The sequence below is a fragment of the Lepisma saccharinum genome, chromosome 20, assembly GCF_977018435.1.
Source record: "Lepisma saccharinum chromosome 20, izLepSacc3.1, whole genome shotgun sequence".
Taxonomy (NCBI): domain Eukaryota; kingdom Metazoa; phylum Arthropoda; class Insecta; order Zygentoma; family Lepismatidae; genus Lepisma; species Lepisma saccharinum.
In genome coordinates this window covers 68,481,701-68,506,368 of record NC_139248.1, presented here as the reverse complement: position 1 = coordinate 68,506,368, position 24,668 = coordinate 68,481,701, and the positions used below count along the sequence as shown (strand labels likewise).

General features: G+C 37.8%; 1 protein-coding gene across 2 annotated transcripts in view; it reads left to right on the top strand.

Moving 5' to 3' along the window:
- The first annotated feature begins 4,046 nt into the window (after positions 1-4,046).
- Positions 4,047-24,668, top strand: part of kel (kelch protein) — a 65,939-nt gene continuing 45,317 nt past the window's right edge. The window contains exons 1-6 of one of the 2 annotated variants that reach the window (XM_083141576.1): positions 4,047-4,097; positions 4,500-4,616; positions 9,084-9,230; positions 11,976-12,201; positions 17,121-17,296; positions 18,687-18,783. In XM_083141576.1, the coding sequence (XP_082997702.1) occupies positions 4,552-4,616; positions 9,084-9,230; positions 11,976-12,201; positions 17,121-17,296; positions 18,687-18,783 (711 nt within the window). In that variant the 5' untranslated portion in view covers positions 4,047-4,097; positions 4,500-4,551. Of the gene's footprint in view, positions 4,098-4,484; positions 4,617-9,083; positions 9,231-11,975; positions 12,202-17,120; positions 17,297-18,686; positions 18,784-24,668 lie in introns of those variants that run through there. The other variant, XM_083141575.1, reaches the window with a different exon arrangement.

The following is a 24,668-nucleotide window of genomic DNA, read 5'->3' as shown; positions in this document are numbered from 1 at the left end:
CGGGAAGCGGCTAGCTGCATACCTGAAAATCACGGGTAGCGACATGCGTGCGAAATGATATAGCCCAAAATTAACATGAAAATAAAAAGTATATTCTATTCATAACCAACAAAAATCAATTTACTACATCTCCCCCTCTTTCACGCTCTCACTTTCATTCACACATTCAGTCCTTTCGGGGTCATCAACACAGAAAATGATACATGACATGTACAGGTTTTATGACGATAAGCCCTAATGATTGCATTCATATTTAAATTTACCTTGAATTTTTCTCTAATCAGGTCATTTGTGATTTTTGCTCCAGTGCTACTCAAATCCTAGCCAGCCCTTACTTAAGTTCACCTTTTTAAAAAGAAACTAGGTCGGCGCGGTGACAATACATTATGTGTCCGGCATAAACAAAGGCGTCTCAACGGCAATTACGCTCACGTGGTTGCAAACATAACAATAACCTCCGTTGAGTGACGCAAACATATACTCTCTAGCAGGCGGGTCTTAAACACTTCATATTACCAGGCAAATACTTTAACAAATAATCACATATGCGACCTGACGTAGCTAGCAGCGACACAGCACTGACACATAAAAAATTAACAAACCGCAAGTAGATTAAACAATTAAGCGGGCGGCGCTTTACTCTAATAGTACGCACTTTAAACAAATACAAAGGAGCACAAACAACAATGAATTTAAGATCATTAAAAAATATCACAAGGAATAAGAAAAATTGACCTGAGACGAATAAATTACAAATGACAAGCGCGATGGGAGTTTGGTATGAAGTTCGAGTTTAGTGGGCGTTTTCAAAATGTTGACGAATTTCAAGGGCGTTCTCTAAATCAATCTGGCCGTCACGTGCTGACATTCACACAGATGAATACATTACCATCTCTCAGCTTCCGAGGTGCATCCTGGCGTCTTTATGGGCGATTGAAAACACATAGTATTCACACGAAAGGTTTCCTTGGTCGCGACGATGAAGATGCGAAGAGCGTTCATACATCTGGTTCCTCGGCTTCTCTTCCTCTCGGGATCGGTGAACATCTCCGTGGTCTGGTAGGCGTCGTCGGCGCGTCGGGGCGTCAACAGGGCGGCGTTCGGCGTCTCTCTCTCTCTCTCCGTGGCGGCTGGTAGGCGTCGTCGGCGCGTCGGGGCGTCAACAGGGCGGCGTTCGACGTCTCTCTCTCTCTCCGTGGCGGCTGGTAGGCATCATCATCGGCGTAGCTCGTCGTTTCTTGGCATGTTGTAGGCATGGGTCGTAGTCTCGTCTGACATCGGGCGAATCGAGGGTAACGCCTTCATCTCTCTTCTCCCTCTAGCCCGCCATAATTTCTGGTGTTCCTCGTTTCACAAAAACTATAAACGGCGTAAGGTAATCACGGAAACACGGTCTCGCTTCAACTTCCCCCAGCGGTTGAGGTAAGCGCACTCGTGTAGACTTACTGCCTATCACACACTAGTGTTCGCAAAACACAACAAAGTCCACTGTATACGGAGAGGTAGCACGGAGGTTCTCTCGCTACAAGGATCGCGGTAAGACTGTGTATCGAAAAACCATGTCCTTCGTTTTATTTGGATTTTGAAAAAGGACGCTCGGCGCTCGTTGAAGGGACGCTTCCGGAGAGGTCATTCCACTTCGCTCTATTGTCTCCCAATTTGGACGGGTCGTGCTCGAAGTTTAGTTTCTGCGGATTAAGCTTCCGCCTCGCTGTCGCCCATAGCTCAATTGCAATCGGTGCCCACAAACTGATCAATTACAACCAATTTGATCTGGCATCCGTAATTGTTGCTTGATCGCGACGAAACTCCATACATCCGTCCTTGCACACATGCTGCTGCGCTGGTATAAGTTTCACATGAATCTGACCGCTGGAAACCGAGATATTTAAATGGTTGTCATTACGGTCGAATTTCCTAAGCTTTAGACGCATAACGTGACCTTTCAGGTGCTCACCCTTAGGACACGCGAACGTCTCCTTCCTCCCGTCGGCTTGGCAAATCAAATATGTATTCTTACAAATTAAAACACTCAACACTTTGATTCAACACATTTTTTTACCGCTACGGACATGAATAATAATAATAATAATAATGACGACGGTAAATCTGACTGTCACAGCTTAGTCTCTTCTACCCCTTTGTAGATCTCAAATATGTCTTTAGTCGGCTATTAGCACTGAATGACCTTTCGGCTGTGGCTGTCGTCACTGGCACAGTGCTGAGGACCATCATGAATTTTGCTCCTGGAGGGTGCTGTCTTCAAAAAGAAACTTTCTTATGTCACGCATGGTAGTTAGAACCACTTTCTTCTGTTTGGCGATATCACCAAGCATGGACATGTGTAAGGAGAGCCTATCGGCATCCAAATCTTTGCGAAATAATTCTCGCGTTTGCTGAAAGTTTGTTGTGCAACTGTTCACAGCTGAGATGCATTCTTTTTCTACGGCTGTTACTTTTTATAGTCCTGTAGATTCATGTCCTTGTTTAACACATGATTTTGCTGTGTCCCACACGTCAGTGTATATTGATTTATAATACTATTTTGGAGTGTAGAACTTGTGATGTTTGGCAGCATCAGGATTTTCAAGTCTCTTAGGGACCTGACGTTGCCGGAGCAATTCTGGCTCAACGAGGCTCGGTTTGCCCTCTGTGCATTTCAGCCAGAACTGCTCAAAACACATTCGCTTTTCTTGAAAGATGTCAGTCAAGTATTTTAGTTTTGATTCCACTTCTGTAGCACCAATGCGTAGAAACTGAATCTTACAGTTTACCTCTTCTATTGGACCCATCACATGGCAGTAGAGGGAGAGAAAGAAAAATGTCTTGAAGTGAAGCATTGTCTCCAGATATCCAGCACATTTTAATGTTGTCAGTAGAATCCTCTTCAGAAAAATTCTCAAGAAAATTGAGAAGGTTCTCATAGTTCCTTAAGATCTGTTGCATACTGGAGGCTCTCAACGTCCACCGACGAGGGCAAAGTGGTCGCAGTCCAGTATGGCCAGCCTTCTCATTCACATCAATAATATTCCTAAATATTTGCATTCTTTTAGGCAGCGGCGTAGTGCCCACGTAAGGCTTGTAAGTCCACCTTACAAGTTGAAATTATTGAAGAAAACGTATTTCATTCCCGTATTTTTCGCTTGAACACACATAGCAATATCAGACTGCAAGTAGAACTTTTAACGAAACATTTGAGGACTTGTTTTGATTCGAGTTGTTTCTCTGTAAGGCTTCTTGAGAGGACTTACGTGTGGGTGAAAGGAAGAAATGATTTGGACTCGCCCATGGTGGGTGTGTTTGCTTACGTAGTATCTTCTCAACCAATGACAGGGCGCCCCGATTCTCAAGCACTGTAAGGCGCATTACGAGTGGGTGCTAACGCGAGAATTTCTGTCCCCGCTGCGTCGCCAATTTTCGGGTCAGGTTTATCTAAGGAAGTCTTACACCTTTCATACAATCACGCTACGCCACTGCTTTTAGGGGATTCCCAAACAGTCTTTAACAAGTCGTTGGCTAAATTCATTATGTCTCTGATTAATATATGTATAATAGTAAATAATAATTATATACGTACTTAGTATATAGTTATAAGTTATGTGTTTTGCTGTTTCCGGTCATAGCGCCCCAAAGTTGATTGTCTAGAACATTTCAAATGTGTATTTAAAGTTAAGTTCATGTGGCAAAATTCAGAGTAAACTTTACAAGAGAAGAAAAATAATACATTAGATCCTATTAAGGAAAATTATTGGGGGGCTCTGCCCCCACATCATTAACATTGGGGGGGCTCGAGCCCCCCTAAGCCCCATGAGTATGTGTTACAGACGTAATTGCATACATAGCATGATGAAATTACGATAAAACAAAGACCGAGTTTGCTGCTACTCGCATCTCTTTCTTGAGTTTCCAGCACAGAAAAAGAACGTGGCAGCAGACACTACGATATAAAAAAGTGTTGATTTAGTGTGTTTTTGTGTTGCTGAACTATCTTCTTTTGTTATAGATCTGCAATATAGAGACCAGAGACATCTGTTGATAAGATGGATAAACAAAACACGCGAGTGTGCAAAAATGGACGATGGAGGAGCGGAAAGTGAGATTTTTGAGCTAGACTGTCGATGTATGCAGGTTCGCCTTGTGCTTCGGTGTGAGGCGGACGTTTGTGTTGTGTTCGTCCTATTCATACCTCAAAGGACCCATTTACTTATTTAAGTGAATGGGAGGAAGAGTTTTGTGCTGTTTTTTTGTGTTTCTATTTACGAAGGACCTATTTATGCTTATAAATAGGAGGAAGAGTTTATTTTAACGCGGGATGTTATCGGATTTTTTCCGATGCATTCCTTCAGTACCGTTGTCCAAGATCGCCTCATTTAACGGTGATAGGGACATTTTGAAGAAACAAACTTTCTTATAACAAATCAAATAGGACCCCTGGCAAGAAATCGCTCATAGGCGGTGTGTGCCATTCAAAGAAGAAGGAAGGAAGGAGCGGAAAGTGAATAGTGTTTGGCATTATTATATGGAATTAAATTTAAATAGTCTGACAGCTTAATGGTAATAATGGATACTGTTAATCAGATAGCTCTGGGCGACAATGCAGGAGACAAACAAGGATGGTAAGTGGAATAACATTTCGTTGCGCGTCTTTTTTTTTTGAACAGTAATTAAATTAGTAGTTATGAAACGAAATTTTAAATTCAGAAGTGTAAAAAGATATCTATATTTTTATATGATCAAATATTACAATTTAATAAGTAGGGTTGATTGAATATACAAGCTGATATTAACAAATACACACATTACAAATAATTTGTAAGCGGTACGATTCAGCATTTGTTGTTTTTCCTTTTAATTACATTTTATGTAATAATGGCGAAAATTGATCATAATATACCACAATTCCAATTTCAACGAAGTGTAAATGCTGCTTGAGGCATTTATATATCGAAATATGTACAAGGCCAGTTTTTGTTTGCGTTGCAGTAGCGGTTATTCAAAGCAAAGAAAAATTAAAATGACATGATTAAATACAGGTGAACAACCTGTTTATTTTTGTGCGTACGTGATACATCTGCACACCATCAATTACTACGAAACTCAGCACCGATAACTAGAAAGATGACATATGTGCGACTAATGAACATCCACAGAAGAGACGGTAATTATTTGGGAGCATATTAATGCTTTTAAGTTTTTCTTTTTGTTTTCACATATTTTTGGTAGGATGTAACACTTTTTTTGTTTCAGTTATCACAATTTTCGGTGCAGATTTTGCACCATCATCCATGAAAGTGGTGAAAAGTAGGTGCTAATTTGTTCTTCAAAAATGTAAAAAGTTCTTCAAACTACTGGTGAGCTACAAGGGTACCATGTGCGAGTACTTATGTAACTGTAACAGTATTGCAAGGTTGAATATTTTTCTCTCTTGACGTTATTATGCTCTCTAGTTTTTATTTTTTTTTTTAAAAAAAATTGTTAAATATGCGATATCGCCTGGACGAATTTCTTCAAATTTACAGGAGAAAGTACTTACTGAAATGAGTTTCTTTAGCATTCTGGACGTTCTTGGAGGTATTTTCTTTCACGGGAAACTAAAAACTTCGTATTTGAATGCTGCCGAACAAGAATTAATCACTTTTTACATAAGAAACTTGCATTGCCTGCCATATTATGCCGTTGTATCCATTGTGTGCATGCAGATGGCGAGAGCGTCGAAAGGCACATGGTCTCATCAGTGTTTCCAATCGTGCATTTTTTTACGACAATTTTCTTTTCTTTTTTTTAACTATGCTTACCTAACCTAACCTTGCCAGAAATGGTTTTTGGGGTAAAAATTTACTATCCTTCGGACACCTCTAATTTTTTCGTTTCATCAATTTTGGACATTTGTACCTACGTATCTGCTTCGCGGAACATTCCTGAAGGTGTGTCAACGTTGTTTTGATGAAAATAATTGCAATTTTCACATTACCAGTACGTCTTTCTGATAGGCCTTTTCGCTTGCCTGAGATGAACTAACCTAACCACGCGCCAATGGTTCGCAATTATTTCCAATTTCTAGATCCTGATACTAACACGACACCAAATTTTAACTATGTTTCCTAACCTAACAGAACTAACCTAACCACGTGCCATTGTTTCGGAATTATTTCCAATTTCTAGATCCTGATACTAACACGACACCAAATTTTAACTATGTTTCCTAACCTAAGAGAACTAACCTATCCACGTGCCAATGGTTCGTGGGGCTAGCTATTCTCCGTCGGAGAATTAATTTTCAATGAACAACATGAATTTCAGCTATGAAACATTCCCACATCACACAAAACACCTTCCCGATGTTCGAGAATGCTACAGGAACTTATTACGGTAAGTAGTTTCTTCTGTAAAAATAATTAAATGTGTCCGAAGGATAGTAAACAAGTACCGTTTTGGGGGCTATATGAATGGTTTTTGGGGCTAACGTGAATGGTTTTTGGAGCTAACGTGAATGGTTTTTGGGGCTATCCGGCAATGGTTTGTGTGGCTATCGTGAATGGTTTTTTGGGGCTATCAGTCAGTGGTTTGTGATGACATAATGAACACGAAAGTAGGTATTTTTCGGTTAAGAAGGTTGAAACACTGCATACCCACTCCGAAACGACAAACCATATGCACGGCGCGATGATCCATGACGAGTGCATGCCATATTGTTTGTTACCCAAGCGGAACAAGGAAGACAAATAATCACTCGTAATATGAAAAGTTGACACTATTTTATGGAAAAAGGCATAACTTCACCTTAAAGAATGTTCCGCAATGCAGAAAAGGTAAGTACCAGTGGTAAAATTAAGGAAATAAATGAGTTAAAGGTGTCCGGGCGTTATCACATATTTACCAAATAAATGACTTCTTTACAAGCAAGACAGGTAAATAAACTGCAATGGAAAAATATTTTTTTAAGTATAGTTTTCTTTGATATTGATATTTCATACCTTCCTTGGAGTGTCTGCACCTTAAGAATTTCATAACACATCATAAAAACACCAATTCTCCTCATAGAGAACAAGCAATATTACTAATAATAATAATACTGATATATTTAATGTGACCTGATGTATCTTACACCAGTTTTTACTGTAGCAGCTCATTGAGTTTTTCATCCTTTGGGCAATAAGATCAGTGATGAATCCTGGAAATTAAGAAGTTCATTCTGACAATAGCTAAGAATTTTGGTAACTCTATTCACTTTTGCTTTTTTGAATTAATTTTCATTTAACGTAGAACATGCATTGTCTGTCCCTTCCCCTCCCATAGTGATAAGCACTGAATCGGTCCTCTTTATAATTAAAAGTAAAAATAATGAACAAATTTAGATTATCATCCATTTTGTTTACTGGTAAATTAAGAAATATGATGGTTCAGGATACATTTCATGTGTGAAAGTGTAACTACTGAGGGAGACAAGGGATCCTAAGAAAGTTTCATTGATGGTGCCATCCACAGATCTGCTGTAGAAAGTGTAGACGCCTTAGTTTGCTGTAAATGTAAATTATTGCATCTATAATATTATTTTATTGCCGGCCTCCATGGTAGAGTGGTTAGCACAGCGTGGGGTCCTGGGTTCGAATCCCAGCCTGGGCTAGGGTGTTTGTGAATTTCATGGTATCATAACTCATCCTCATCTTCGCAATTAGCCAAAAGTGGCAGAAAAGCAAAGTAAAATGAACCAAATGAATCAATCAATATTATTTGATTCATTCTCATAATCTCATTCTTAAGATGATAGTTAATTATACGTAATTACATTGAATTTAAATACATATCAGAAGTAAGAGGAAATTTAATAATATTAATATTGTTTTATTGATATTATAATGTGATGCTTATGATTTTTATCTAATATCAAAGTACAAAATATGTAACAATAATTATCATTAAAATATGTAGCATCAAAGAATATGTAATATTAATAATAATTGAGTATCCAAGCAATTTCAAGAATTCTGCTAGATATTTATTTTATTTGAACATATTCAACATAATTTTAAGGACATATGTTGTTCAAATTAAAATTTTCATCAAATTTATAAACTCAAAAAGCACAACAACGTGTACATATTTAAGAAACCATTTTTGTCAACTATTAATTGCTTTTCACATCACAAATTGTTGTAGAATATGTAAATATGTAAGAGAGCTCTTTATAACTTTCAAAAAAAAAATTGTTAAGAAAAAAGCTTCTACAGAAAGAACAATCGAATGAAAATACATAGCTATTTTTGTACTTTTTGCACAAGGGAACATATTGTGTAACTCGCTATGTACAGGAAAGTAGCTTTCTTGTCCTCCGATGCCAAGTTTCTAGGTGCTTTGCCTAAACATAAAAGTAAATCGAAAATATGTAACCAGAAAGGGAAACTCCAGCATACTTTTTTGGTCTTTCGGCTTGCCAGTCAATTTTAGGTGACTGTAAGCACTATGCATCTCATTGATTAGAAAATATGACATCACGTGAGCTTCAAATGTTCTTCATGTTTCATAGTTCGAAAATAAAGGAAAAAGGATCAAAATATGAAAAAAAAAATTACCGAAATATGTTGTTTTATGGAAAGTAAATTAGCAACACTGGCGTGCCCAAGGGGGGTTGGGGGGGTTATAACCCCCCTTTTTTGGGCTCAATATTCCTAAAAAAAGAACGTCAATGGTAGGAAAATATGACAAAATGAGGGCGGGACTACCAAGAAAAAGTATACGTAACCCCTCTCTTTCGAAAATCCTGGGTACGCCACTGATTAGCAAATATGTAAAATATGTAATATCCTGGCAAATATGTAAAAATATGTTACATAAAACGCAAAATCATGTCAGTTATGTAATTCGTTGACATTTCCATGTTAAAGGTAGGCTACGGATCTAGAAAGGAATAGAATATGTATTACTTACAAACCCGAGCTCTAGTTATGATACCCCCCATGAAGTTTGATGTTCCCTCGGAGGAGAGTTGCTGGATGGATTCAACACTGAATAAGACACTCCTGTCATTTACTACACTTGGTGCTTTTGTAATATAATGGTGAGTCATTGATTTTTGTTCATTTCAGCTGTCTCCTGCTCCGTTATGCCAGTCAAAATTCCCTAGATGAAAGCTCCCAGAAGCATATGCCAAGACCTGGCAGCAAGGAGAAGCCTCCATATCATAACCACCACCACACTCACCGTGCATTTGATGTCATGAATGTCATGAGGAAGTAAGTACTTATGTACATTACTTACAGAGGTAAAAAATGATTATATTCTGAGAACATTTTTCCCAGACGGTGCAGTTCTGAATGTGTAATTTTGATATCATCATGATACACATTTGTGTTCTACTTGAATCGATTTGATATACTGTATTTCACTGCTAAATCGTTGCACCCTGCTATTTCAGTCCAAACATTGGTTTATATTCTTCCACATACTGGTAATGTGCTAATTGCTCACAATCGAATATCAACTAAAGGTTAAAAGATTAAAAATAACTACGTTTCGAAGGTTATACTACCTCCTCCTTCAGGTTGAAAGGATGTTTTCAGACACCTGACATGGTGCCTCATTGAGAAAGTGATGGTTGAGGATTTAGGTCAAAAGGTATAGGAAAAGACACTTTCTAAAAAGATGATGTAAAATACACATACTAAAACCGTGCAATACTCTATAAAAACAATGAACGTTCAAAGCGGATGAAGGCGAACTGCCGATTGGTGCTTGGGGTAGGCAAATGCACGGTGTCAGCTCATACCTGGAGAAGGAAAACTCCTCCCCACCGGTTTTTCCTCAACTGGGGCTCGTGAGTCACCAATTCAAGGTGAATTCAACTTCTACCTCGGCGGCTGTCCTAACCTCGGGGGAAACATGGAAGCCATCTCGTCTCTATTCCCGGCGGCTTTATCCCGTTTTTTAAAAAAAGTTTATCCAGCCGTCTTCCAAGTTTCCGCCATCCCTATTAATTTCATTCCTATTATCCGCGCATATATAGCCTGCCTCATACACATTCCTAACCAATTTATTGTTAATTTTCCTGATGACTTCTCTTTTGGCGATCTTATGCTGGTTTACTAATACATGTTCATATAATCCTGTCTTGGGTATACCCTCCTTTACATCTTTATCGTGCTCACCCCACCTAATTTGCATACTTCTCCCGGTCTGTCCCACGTATTCCTTTCCGCATTCACATACTATCTTGTACACTCCCTTTTGCTCTTCAGGGATATCGTGCCTATCTCCCCTCCCTTTCTTATAAGACGTGAAGTGTTTTTCAATGCTCCGAGGTGCTCTCGCCCCACATTTTATCCCGTATCCACTTAGGGATTTTTCAATTTTCTCGGAAACACCCTTAAAATACGGAATCCCGTATTCTTCCTTTAATCTATCAAAGCGTTCGAAGATTGATATGGAACAGGAATGTACCTATGAAATGCAAGAAGGTAATATATAGCACATACTATGAGCCAATAATTACATACGGAGCAGAGACTTGGACAATGACAGAGAGAGACAAAAGAAAGATGCACGCAATGGAGATGAAATTTTGAAGGAGTGTATTGGGAAGACTAGAGGAAAATGGAGAGACTTGACTTCTATGCTGACCCAGCCAGAGGCAGGAAATGGCGAAGGATCTTCCATTGTGTAATCTGCGCATCATCAGATAAAGCATTGACAGCAGCTCAGAATCTTCAAACACAGAAGATTAAATTTTGTAACTCCGTACTTTGCAACACTGTAGTAAATTTTCTCTATTTTAGCTTTTACTACAATGCACAAATAAATAACAACTAATGTGTTAACTTTTTTCAGACAGGATAAATGTTTTCTAAACTGTCACAAAGAAATTATGTGCTTTGATTTGGACTATTCAATTTTATGATATATTCACGAGTATTCCTTATATCCTAATCTTGCACCACATACAATTTAGTAATAAATTATTTTTAAGTACTGGTAATAATATTTTTTAAGAAAAAAAAAGCTTCACGTAATAGTCGCACCCTACTTTTTTGCAGAAAAAATTGGTATAAATATGTGACGATTCTGTGGTAAAATATGGTACATGTCTGTTAGCACATTTTTTTTCATTACAACTGTAATATATCTGAGTAGGTTAGGTAGATGAGGATTGGTACTCTTAACATTATAATTATACTTCCATGAGGTTTGTAATTCATACATGCAGCAAGACAGCAATACACAAAACAAAACATGTCTGGTACTATATTTGCATAAAAGTTTCGTTAAAGTAGATTTAGCAATTTTAAAGAAAGAGCACAAACAACAACTTATGGCGGTTTATCATAGCAATCTTTTTATATCTCAAATGTTATTTCTATCCCATATCTATGACGGACAGCTTCATCTCTTGAGTAAATACATGTTCTCTTATTTTAGGTAACGTTTGTTTGGAATGCTACAAATGTCATTGTATTTCTATTAAATAATGATATGCAGTGGAACCTTGATTTTACATTTTTCAGGGGATGAAGGCTAATAAAACAAATTAAAATGTGTGGAATTTTTTTTATCATTTTGCTATGCGACCACGAAGATTGGATGTATCATCATCATCATCCTTCGCTGTTTCCTGCCTCTCGCTGGAAAGCCTCTCCATTTTTCCTGGCCTTCCACCTCCACTCCTTTCTTTCCACACTGTTCCAATATTGTCCTCTTCTAACACTCTCCACTATCTGCTCTTTCCACGGACATCTTGGTCTCCCCCTTGGTCATGTTCCCACTCCTTGTGTATTGTAGGCTTCCAGTCTGGCTTGCTTCTCTTTTCTCGAACTTTTCATGTTTAGGCTGTGTGCTAATCGGACCTGTCACAAATATTTAATGTATAAATCAGGAAACTATCAAATCTGGAAACATAAAATTGATTTTTGGTTGTGTATACCTGTGTACGTAACTACAATGGCTACAAAATCAAGTTTTCACACTTCCTCTTTTTTCTTTTGCAGACAGAATCTCTTGTGTGATGTCACATTGGTAGCCGATAGCATTGAGGTCCCAGCACATAAAATGGTGCTGTCTGCATGCAGTCCGTACTTCTATGCAATGTTCACCAGCTTTGAGGAAAGCAAACAGGAAAGGATCACCCTGCAAGGGGTGGATCCTCAGGCTCTTCAACTTCTAGTCGACTACGTATACTCTTCAGAAGTTCATGTTACGGAGGACAATGTGCAGGTAAGTTTAAGTATTGCATTATGGTGTCCATTTTAGAAGTGAATGTTTTCAAGTTATATTGTGGCAAGGGTGCATAAAAAGCATGATTTTTATTTAAGAAATCATTAAAAAGAACACTCCTAAAATTGCTGGTATGGTTTTTGGCACCATACATATAGATATGTTTTTTTTTATAGAAAGGCTGTTTCTAGTAAAGGGCCCTGTAAAATATTTGAACAATTTAATTGAAGCCAATAAAAAATATTCTTAAAAATACATTTTTCTGTTTCTGATACTATATATATTATATGAACCTAGTATGTAAATGTTTGTTGAGTGTGTTAATGAAACTATAATAATTTCAGTAACTTTTTTCCAGTGAAAATAAAACATTGTTGATGTACTCTATAATTGTAACTTAAAATATTTTTTAAGGTCTTTGTAGCTGAATTTTGGCAATTTTTTAAATTACACCACCCTGCATTTTTTTAAAAAAATCGATGATATGAAATCAATAGATGATTCTGGAAGTATTTTGAATGCTAATCATGGAAATTACATCCATTTTTCCCCATCATGTCAGGATTTTTCACAATTTCACAATCAAAATTCTCATATTCGCCATTACATTGCATCCATTGCCTAACGCATCAATTTATGCAAGGAAAATTTAGGTTCTTTCCAAATCAATAAGTGAATCCAAAAGTATTTTTAGTGCTGATCATGAAAATGACGTCCATAAGCATTTTTCACAATCAAAATTATCATATTCGCAATTCCATTACGTCCATTACAGAATGCAATAAAATAAATTTAAAGAAAGGAAATTTTGGATGTTTACAAACCAATAGGTGATTCTGGAAGTATTTTGAATGCTGATCATGCAAATGAAATGTATTTCTTCCCATCACGTCAGGATTTTTCCCTAGATCATGATTTTTCTGCATGTCATTAAGTTCAATCAAGACACTACATTATAACATTGAGTTTTGGACATTTTGTGAAGGAAATTTTTATGAGGGATTTCGAAAATGAAATTTACGTAATCAAAGTTTACAATTTTCATATCAGTGTGTCTTGTGAAGATGGAAGGTGGATTAAATGCTTACTATTCTATGTGCATTTATAGTTCGAAATTGGAGAATTTGTATTGTAGAAACCCAATATTTTACCATAATCTACACATTTCATTGTGAAATTAAGGCAGTTATTATATTGCTATTTTCTGAAAAACTACACGTTATTTCATTTTTGGAATCAGCGTGCTGAAATTATTCAGGGGCAACGATAATCTGTGAGTCATCCAAACCCATGCAGGCCTGTGTTATAGTTTGCAAAATATCAGCTGCCATGTTTATTTACAGTTTAATGATAATGACACAATTTAACATGATTAGAATTTTGTATATTATTCTATTATTGAATTTTAAATCAAGGGAATTTAAGTGTGTTTACAGTTTGCATATTACATTTCCTTTCGTATGATCTTCAGCCCATCAGTACATATATTTTGTTTCCTTTCTTTTCCTTTCTTAAAGTGTAATAAACACTATTAAATTATTACTAGATTGATGTACTTTCACCAAAAGTGATTCTGATATCTACAAAATCCTTATGTACATTATTCTATAAATTATTTATTTAAAGTGATTTAAATCAACCCACCTTGATTGTGGCACATACATAAAAATATGTTGTATATTCCATAATGTAACAGTTGAAGAGATTACAGGTTATGTACTCCCCACTTACCAGAAACATAATCAGAATGATTTGCAGCCAGTGTATAATTAAGGAAATTATAATTTGATAATATTAGGAATAAGAATTTTTATTAATATATTGCACATATTATCGCAATAATGGCAACCATGTTTCAGGGTGCCAACCAGTCTGGAAATCCTGGAAAAGTCATGGAAGTGTCTGGGAAATTTACTTTTTTTTGAAAAATCAACATTTTTGTAGTAATGCACTGAAAGTATGTTTTTGATTGATAAATAGAAAAAGCAAGAAATGTATGATTTGTTGCAGACAAAATATACTTTAGTTTCACATACTGAGTTCCAGTAGAAATTGCACAATAAATACTGTGGGAAAAGGTCATGCTTTGAACTATTTTCATGTAGAAATCTAGTGCAGTGAGTGACTTACAATTTACCACTTTCTTGTTGAAATTTTTGGGTTGTATTTGGTTGATGTTAGGACTAATACATATATTACAAAAATTTTACTCTAGTTATGTATTATTTATGGCATAATTGTTATGATTTTTCATAAAAATGTAATTCTTTGATTACTTTTTGTCAATATGTGGAGAGTATTTCATAAAAACTCACTCACCTCTGATCTCCCTGTTTCAGTTAAATTCTGTTTTGGGTTCCTTCTCGTTATTACTTTTAACTTGGTTAAGTGAGATTCTAAGTGTGGTGCTTAGCTAAAATATAGTGACCTTATTACACACATGTATAAATACATGAATGAAAACATCAAGGAATTTTGTTTTTACGAAATTGTAGCCACCCTGACGTTGGTCTTTAACCAAAGTAAAGCACCACATTTCAACCTGGTGGCGGAAAATTGAACTGTTTTCCTCTTCCCCATGGTCTGCATAGTGGATTCAACAAATTTCAGAGTTCTACGATGCCTCAAACAGGCTACAGAGGGCTCTGAGTTGGATAACTTCAATTCTGGCTACCCGGTATATATAGACGCTCCGTAAAGAAATTTTGGAGAGTTTATGTATAGCTCCGTCTCAGAAAATGGGTTAAAATCACGGGGTGCATTTTTATCCATTGTTGATACATATATCTTTTCCCAGCACTTATTCATGGAGATATTTGTGTATAGGGGTAGTAAGTGTACAATTCATATAGGATGCGGTAAACGTGGTTTTAGTACTTCATACATAAAGTTGGGTGGATATGGATGTTTTCCAATTAATTTTGAAGGCCAACTGCCTTCATTAACTTTATGCAGCATCTGGGATGTATAAATCATTCAAATTTGCAACACTGAAACATCAAACCTTTTGAAATAAGTGTACAATCTTATCTTCAAGCATCAAAGCCTACGTTATGCGTACAAGAGTGGTGATAGTTGATTCTGAATTTGATTTATGAAATAACTTATTTCAAATTTATCTTTGTGTGATGTAGATAGTCCCTGTCTTCGTGCAGTTAGAGGGGTGATCTGAGAAGGCACCCAAAAGTCAATACGATGTGTCTGTGATCGTCATTTCATCAATTCATCTTCATTGTCTCGATTAGGTGAAAGTGTCGGAAAAGTGACGTAAAATAACCAGATAATAAATCATGCAGTAAGACTGGGATAATTTTTAGATAAAAGAGAATTTTGTAGATTCCAAAATTCAAACACGACATTCACAGTGTGGATGACTTGAAAGAATCAGAGCTTCTGCTTAACCAAATGATGTAAGCAGTCCCAGGTCCGACCCTTGGTGGGAGATACTTGAAAACAATTAGCATCCATCAGCCTGGAAATATAGATAATATTAGTAGTGAGACTCGATGTGCAAACCACTCATTACCCAGTGAAAAGCCACTTGGCAGGCTTTGACCCCCAAAGGGTGGTCTTTTAGTTTTTGAATGATTCATACCTTGAGTGTTTGGTGGCATATACGAGGGTTAAGTCATAAGTCATGGCAATTATTTTTTTTCTCGAGAGCAGGGGACGGTACGAAAAATCTAAGATATACATTTGAAAGTGTATGGAATGTACTTTCGAAAGAAGCCACCAGATGTTGTATGTGAAAAACGGTGGGGTAGTAAGCATGCACCCAAGGTCAGTCGGTGAGTGACAGCGTTCGAAAATGGAGGCCATGAAGCAGGAGCAACGTTCGTACGTTAAAATAGCAGTTCTCCGTGGCAGAAATGCACGGGAATACCATACGTAGCTACGGGAAGCTCTGGGTGTGCTTGCCATGCCCTATTGAACAATGCCTTCAAACGGGGTAGAGTGTCAACTGCCGATCTGGCTCATAATAAAACACTGTTGTCCAATATCCTATGTTCTGCCTCTTCCCTACGACAGTCTCCTGCATCCAGACTTCATCTGGTGGCTTCATTCGAAGGTACATTCCATACACTTTCAAACGTACATCTTAGATTTTTCGTGTTGTCCCCTGTTTGCAAGAAAAAAAAATAGTTGCCATGACTTATGACTTAACCCTCGTATTTACCAGAATGCTGCAGAAATATGGAATATGAGATGCTGCAGAACTATATATTTTTTCATTACTGTTTTGACTTCTTCCCCCTCCACAATTTTGTTTAAAATGAGTGATAATGAAATGTACTATTTTGAGCATTCTATTTTCACAAACAAAACTTGGTTAGTGCACTAGATTAGTAAACTACAAGTCATTTATTCAATCCCCACCAACACCAGAAAGAAATCTGTTAACCTGAATACACATCGGCTCGGTAGCCCGTTGGCAATTTTAAATCAAATTTCCAAGGTCTCCCGGATGGTGTACTGGAAGCGTCATCCTCTTCTTATCAATGGGACCTGAGTTCGATACCCGGTGGAGGCACACAGTAGTTCGGATCCCACTTTAAACTGTAAGTCCACTCTCGATTAGCCTCGATTAGAAATTCCCAGGTTCAAGCCTCAGCCTGGGCATGGGTGTTCTTTGTGAGTGTCCCTTCATCAATTTTATCTTATCGCTCATCCTCATTATTGCAGTAAGCCAAAAGTGGCAGAAATGTGATTCTAAATAGCAAAAGTACAAATACAGATAGACCTGAATAGATGATTCTAGATAATAAAACATGACCAATTAACATTGCATGTTAATTTTTATCATATTCTCAATCCAGTTATTTTGTAACTTTACCATATATGTAATTGATATCTTATACTTTAGTCTTAAGTTTTTGCCTCCTGTTTAGAGATGTAACGTGTAGCGATGACAATTGCAGGTTCTCCTACCAGCAGCCAATCTCCTGCAGCTCACAGACGTGAGGGATGCTTGCTGTGACTTCCTGCAGGCCCAGCTGCACCCGACCAACTGTCTGGGCATCAGAGCCTTCGCAGATTTGCACGGCTGCTTGGAGCTACTCAGCCATGCAGAGACATACATTGAACAACACTTCCCGTAAGAATATTGCTTTTGGTATTTGCATATCATAAGAATTAACCTGGATTATACAGAAATGGAGACTACAACTATGTTGGAAACTTCGAAATGTGAGGCTCTGTCTACAACACTAGATGTTCTTAAAAATACTCATTGTTTGCCCAACTCGTTAGTTAGATTTGCACCTTAAATGTGTCTGACCTCCATGATAGAGTGGCTAGCACGTTCTTGGTGTTGCAACGGGCCACCACCAAGATATGGAGCCACGGACTAGGTAACACACTACTCCTTCTGCCGGCTAGAGTTGGAAGCATCAGTTCTCACTCAGGGACCAGGATCCCCCTTCCTTCAGAAGTGAAACAGGAAGGCAACCATCGAATAGTACACATGACACCCTCAATAAAATTCAAATATTTTAAAATATAATGTCCAAAAATTTTAATACCGGATCGTGCACGTTACATACTTATTCACAAATGAAATAAATCAGTTGTTGGGTCCCTCTCATTCATAGGCAGTGATAAACGAATAATTTCACACCATTGACAGCAAGACCTCACCTACCTACCTCAGGCACAAGGCACAACAGTTTGTTCCTTTTTAACAATGTTACCTACTCCTACCAAAATGTACAAGAGAACCTGATAGTTTATATGACAGATCAATTCAGATTAGCGTTAGCAAGCCAAAAGTGACACAAAAAGTGAAATAAAATAAAGGAAATCAAATATTACATATATATCAACAGGTGCAAATACAAATTACCATGTTGGATTTCTTTAGTAATAATAATTTTAAAGAAACACTATAAAAATGAAATTGCCATTTCCCCTGATTTTTTCACTTTGTAACAGAACGTTTTTTGCTACACCGAGAAAAGCTGCGACCTTGTGGCAGAATTCAATCATGCACCTCCCGTCAAATGGGATGTTTAAATCAGTGGTATTTGTCGGGCAGGAGAAGAAATAAAAAATAACTTCCTGATCATTGCAAATCCATAACATAATTTTGATCTTGCTTTCACCTTCCATGGAGTAAACAAGGTGTTTACAGAAGTGAAAACTTTGAGCTGCTAAACACAGAGGGGAGAGGTGGCATGGGTTGGTGTCTCATTGTATGTACATACAAGGGGATATTCTCCTCTTGGATCACATAGCAAAAGGTGATTCATTGAATAGGTATGTTATCATTCACTCTTGATTGATCGGCATAGCAACTCCTTTATAACCTACAACTAAGAAAGCCATTTCTTGATCCTGAATTGTACTGCACATTATATACAAGATATAAATGTTTGTTTCTTTTCCCCATTAAAAGCCAGGGTGAGCATTATACACATGTAAATACAGTATTTCTTTTCCATTAATAGTAATAATAATAATGTTTATCTTCTTTTGTTGTTTTGCAGAGAGGTTGTTGAATGTGAAGAATTTTTGACATTGTCATCTCAGCAAGTATCGAAACTAATCTGCAGTGATAGACTAACTGTACCATCTGAAGAGAAGGTAATGACAGGTCTTTTTTTCAATACAAGATACTGTCCTATGTTTTTCATAGAACCTATGTGTATTTTATTCATTATTCATAACAAAAATCAGTACATTTTTCTTGCAAGCAATGGTACCTGACAAATTTCTGTATTATCAGATCCATTTGAGTTAAAAGGTGAAATGAGTAAATATAAATATAATATTCAGTGCTTTTCACAGTCAAGTTGCTCGTGGAGTGGTGGCTAGCCAGCCGGGCAGTGAGAGGGCGTCTGCCAGCAAGCTGGATGCAACAACCACGTAATTGAAACTGCTAGCTATGTAATGAAATAAGCTTGTACAAGTACATTGACAGTTACAATTAAAATGAGCACGTAACTTGTTACAAGAGTTGTTGGAAATGTTGTTCTCCTGCTTCCACACATTTACGGCATCTTTGTAGGAAATTTTCACTAACATGTATCAGTTCCTCTTCCGAAATTGCCTTCAAATTCTCTCCTGATATTTTCTTTAATTTCTTGTAATCCGTGGCTTCAGGTTGGAAAGCTTGGTAGCTCGCCATGCAGACATCATGGAAATGTCTATACCTTGTGCAATGCGCAGAGGGATTTTTGAGAAGTATGTTCCAATCGTTCTCCAATGTCATCTAGTTTCTACTCAGCAAACATACGCTGTTTTACCCTTCGCTTCTTGTGAAGAACAGAGCATGTTTCCCTAAATTTCTTTACAAATTTTCGAATGCTCTGGGTGTGGAACAGAAACATCTGGGAATTCTGCTGCAAAACACCTAACTTCCCTACGAGAATTTGTAATGATGTTTTAAATTGTACGTATAGCGTGACATTATTAGACTGCAGAAAAGTACCAGCAATATGTAAACTAAAACAAAACAATCTAAAACACTTGTTAACACCTTAACACTTCACAAACACGTGCAAACTGGACACCAGCTATCTGGATACTGAAGCACTGACGTGTCCAGTGCCAAGGTCAGCGCAAAGCTGTGGGTCTAAATGCCGAGAGATGTGCTCCATGGGCAACTTGTTTGTGAAAAGCACCGTACATTTATTTGGGATCTATATGATGAAATATGCTTCTTTATTGGAATCAGAAAGGCTAGAGTAATATGCAGGAAATCATAAAATTAAGAGTTCCATTGTATAAATCTTATGATTCCTTACGATATGTCAGTAGAAATAAATTATACAATAAGATCAATATATGTGTACAGGCATAGGCGCAGACTCCATGGGGCAGAGCCCCCCAAATAATTTTGCTTTAGAGGATCTAATGTATTATTTTGTTTCTCTTGTAAAGTTTACTCTGAATTGTGCCACATGAACTTAACTTTAAATACACATTTGAAATGTTCTAGACCATCAACTTTGAGGGGCTGAGACCACTAAACCATCAACTTTGGGGGGGTGGGCAGGCTATGACCAGAGACAGCAAAACACATGACTTTACTATATACTAAGTACTTAATTATGAGTATTGTTACCATTTTTACTAAAAAGAGTTTCAAAAGATGATGTGCATGAACTAGGAGAGTGGGCTACAAATGGCTCTAACATGACATTCAGAACGAGGTCATTGATATACTAGGGAGATCTGTTTCGCGCTCCGTGGTAGCAGATTTTAAAAGTCGGGTTGCTATTTGCTATTATGGTTGACGAAACTTGTGACATATTCATCCGTGGACAATTAATATTCTGCATTAGAACTGTGGATAAAAAAATTGATATTTTTGAGGAATTCATGGGCTTTTATGAGATTCCGAACACTGAGGCCAAAACTTAAAAAAAGGAGGGAGTGAGTCATTCATTAATTTAGTTCAGGGATCAGAGCCCCATCCCCCAATAATTTTGACAAGTTGATGTGTACAGGATCAACTAAATTTAGAGTTTGATTTGCTTGTTTCTTGTAACTTTGTTGATAAACTCGTGTCAGCAAATTAAGTACAGTAACATTAATCTTCAATAAAGTCCTGCCCCATGGTCTGTGTCATGCTTGGGGCTGTGGCTAAGGGACGCACGCAGGTTCGAGTCTCCTGGGGGAAGTGTAACAACTTTTTTCCTGAGTTTTTTGCTTGGGTATGCGACCAGTGGCCACCCACTATCATGAGGAGCTATGAATGAGTAGTGTAACCCCGTCATGAAAACCTACGATGCCGACTGTGGGTTCGTCCTGCTGACCACGCATCACCCTTTAACTGGTCGGATGATCTCCCACCTTGGATGAGTGAGTATGATGAGATTGGAGTAAGGCTGGCAGTCATTGGGTAGACATGGGCCCTCAATGGTCTGTTACGCCGTGGGTTATTTATTATTAATCTTCAATAAAACTAATGTGGAGGAGATGAACTCTTTTACCACCAACTTACAGGAATGGAACGCTCAGTACAAATAAGAAATGCTATTATTAGGAACATGCATATTTCGTTTTCAATAGAAAAGTGAATGTTTTTAGTTTTACTGAGTATTGTGAGTTTGTACCATTTATCCTTTCTTACCTGCCAATCAGGATGTTCCTAAATGCCAATTGCCCAAATGCAGCTTTTCATTTATTGGTTTTGTTCCTGTACGCATTTGGCATTGTTGCGAGGACAATTGGGTATGTACTTGAAAGGAAGTAGTGAGCTGTAGTCTAGAAAACCAGATAGCAATGGCCATGAGACCTGTTATGCTATCTCAGGTAAAAATAATTGTAGTGTTTAGTTTTTAGTAAAATTCATCCAATGAATGTTTTTATTTCAGCATAATTTGATGATTATTTGAAGAAAAAAACTTAATGAAAGTGCATAAGTTCCGTTCCATCATTTATAACTGTAGGCCCATGTATTCTTCAAGATCTGCTTCAAAATCATGTTAAGCGTTGTCGTCAGTCAATAGTCCATGTTTCTGATCCATAGGTCTTAATGACAGTCCTGTATCTTTACTTTTAAATGTGTAGATAGGAGAATTGATGTCAATAATTTATTATAAGCATTTCCAACCATTATCCTTTTATTAATCTGTTTTGTCACTGTTGAGGATTGTGCCCATGTAACTGAAATCTATCACATTTTGGAAATGATATTGATCAATGTGTATATATAGTGTGTCCCAAAATAGTGTTTACACTCTTTGAATATAAACATTAGCACTAATAACAGCAAGTATGAACTTTTTTTGATGTTACATAACTTAAAGTTATAATCAGTGGTGTTGATGGGGTTCCTCATAGATAAGAGTTAGCATAGTGCGGGGGCAAAAGTGGCTAAGAGGGGGCGGGGAAATGCCCCCTAATTGCTGCCACAAGTTATAGATATTCATTGGCAGCAATACATCTTCTGCAACTCTGTCCAACAGATCAACAAACAGGATAAGGTTTCCTTGGGAAAGCAAGCTCAGGTAGTCCCAATTGCAAGTATCATGTCAGTCAGTGTGTGTGGCTTACACATCATTCTTCACAGTTCTCCACAGGTAGAAATGTAACTGTGTACATGTGTATGGAGATCTGGGTGGATATTAGACACTTCTTACGTTGCCTGAAAAAAATTCTCAACTCTGCCATTTTGTGTACTGTTTGACCAGCGATCCGAGAGCTCTCGAGTTTTCTGCGCATGCCCGAAGTAGAAGAGTCCAGTCATAAATTGGGGGAGTTTGCGGAACCGCTTCTCTGAAACGCGAGCAGCGCGAGTGTCACGTGGGGAAAGAGAGCAATGTTGCCAACCGGAGAATATTGACACAAGATATTGGAAGTGCTCTGGCCGTGGAGAGGCGTCTTTGCAAAAGCTGAAGTCTTGAACGTAACGCCAGTTGGGCATCTTTGACCCAACCCCAGAGGAAGCCGACTGGACCCGTATCGGGTTTCGAGCCACCACTATGGGCGCCCGGAAGGGGGGGGGGGGCAAGGGGTATTTAGTATTCCCCCCTGAAAAATGAAAGTCAACCAAACATTATGTATTTCGCACATATAGTTTCATTTTAGCCACAATAATATGTGTTAATTATTGCATGATCACCATAAATTCAAATTTAAGCAATGTGTTTTTAGGGAACAGCACTATTTTTGGAGAAAATGTGCCTTGTTTGCTCCCCCCCCTGAAAAAAATACCTTCCTTGCCCCTCCCTGGAAAAAATCCTGCAGACGTCCATGGCCACCACCTGTTTTTCCGTAAAGCGCTGTTGTCACTTTTGCCTGCAGTGTTTAGTCATCCATTCATTCACTACGACGTTTTACTCCCATGGTCTTTATATTAAATATAAAAAAAATAGCACAGCACAATAACACTAATCGAGATTCAACTCTTCAATACCAACAGTGAACCTAAAATTGACATAGGAATTTTAGTGGGGGACTGGATATTAAATTGAGGGGTATGTTTGCAGTTTTTATCTTACTATACTCGTGAGAGCCTTTATTATAAATTACAATATTATTATTTTTTTATTCTAATAATTGTAACCCAATTGAAGTGTATGGTAGCCTGATGTGTAATTAGACTACTGGTATCACAAGCCACTAACAAGTCTCGTTAGATGCGATGTGTTCAGGTATATATTGTCACCCGCTGTTTTTATTTTTTCATCGGAGATCACGACACGTCGCAACACCTCACTGAAGGCATTGTAAACTGCAACACCTCACAAGCCACCAGGGTGCGAAATCATTGAAAACTGGTGAGGGGGAGAAAGTTCTTAACCTAAAACCCCCCATCTCCACAAACATACGTGAATTATGGGATGTACATATTTCTAGTTATTAAACGTAAAAATAAATTACTAAATTAAAATAATTATGATGATTATTAATTAGAAATTAATTTGTTTCTTTCATACATATCAGATAGTGTAAAGCAGCTAACTAATTCCTTTACTAACCGGTTAAAGACGTTAATAAATTATAACATATTTGAAGTGGTTTTATTATGTGTAAGTTTTTGTTTAGTTTGTGCTTTATGTTAATATAAATCAATTAGATTTCATAGTTATTATTGTTTTGCATTCTTGTTTTTCTTTTATTGTGCGTATTGATGTAGATTTGTTAATGATCTCTTGAGAGAGAAAGCATTCAAAACCACACTAATTTGTGTGTGTTTTCGATATTATTCTTAGTAAAGTATATTTGAAATTGAAAGTAATTGCTTATCTTTTCTTTGTTATAACAAAAACTCTACCCCCCCCCCCCCCCGGGAAATTTTTTGGTGAGTGGATTTTTGAGGCCAAGATTGTTGGTGGGGGGAAATGCCCCTCGTCCCCCCCCCCCCCAGGATTTCGCACCCTGAACCCAACAATCCAGAAATACAAGAAAAAAAGGAGCGAAAAGAACAAAACAGATCAGACTTTTCACGTTTCTTTCCGTATGGGGTAAAGTCTCAGCTGGGTTTTGTCCGCTGATGAAGTCACACCCGCGGCAGTCGCGAAAAGAGGCATGTCTGGCCCCAGCATTTCCTTCTAGTAGTCTTTGGTTGTTAGGGGGAAAACTGATCTTTCGGAACTTTCTTTGGTGTAAAGTGAGGTTGGAATCCGGACGAGGAGTATAAACAAAACGCGGAAAGACGAAGTTTCTTCGTGTGTGTGTTTGTAGTGTGTTCGTGCGAAGTTCTGTATCTGCTTTTGTAATGATGGAGGCAGGACCGTCACAACGTTCTGGTGTTAAACCTCTACGCAGCGCATGCAAACAGATGGTGCACAATGTGCTTGCATTCTGCGACAAAGAAGCATTAGAATGCCACCCTCTAATTCCAATTTCTCAGGCTACAAACCGTGCGAGTGCAATCGCGGGTGTATCAGAGCCGACTGTGAAGAGAATTCGCAGTGAAGCAAAGGGCGAAGATAACCCGCAATTTCGATCACCCCGAAAACGCCAGAGAAAAAGCGTTATTGAGAATGTCGCTTTAGACGATTTTGATACTGCTG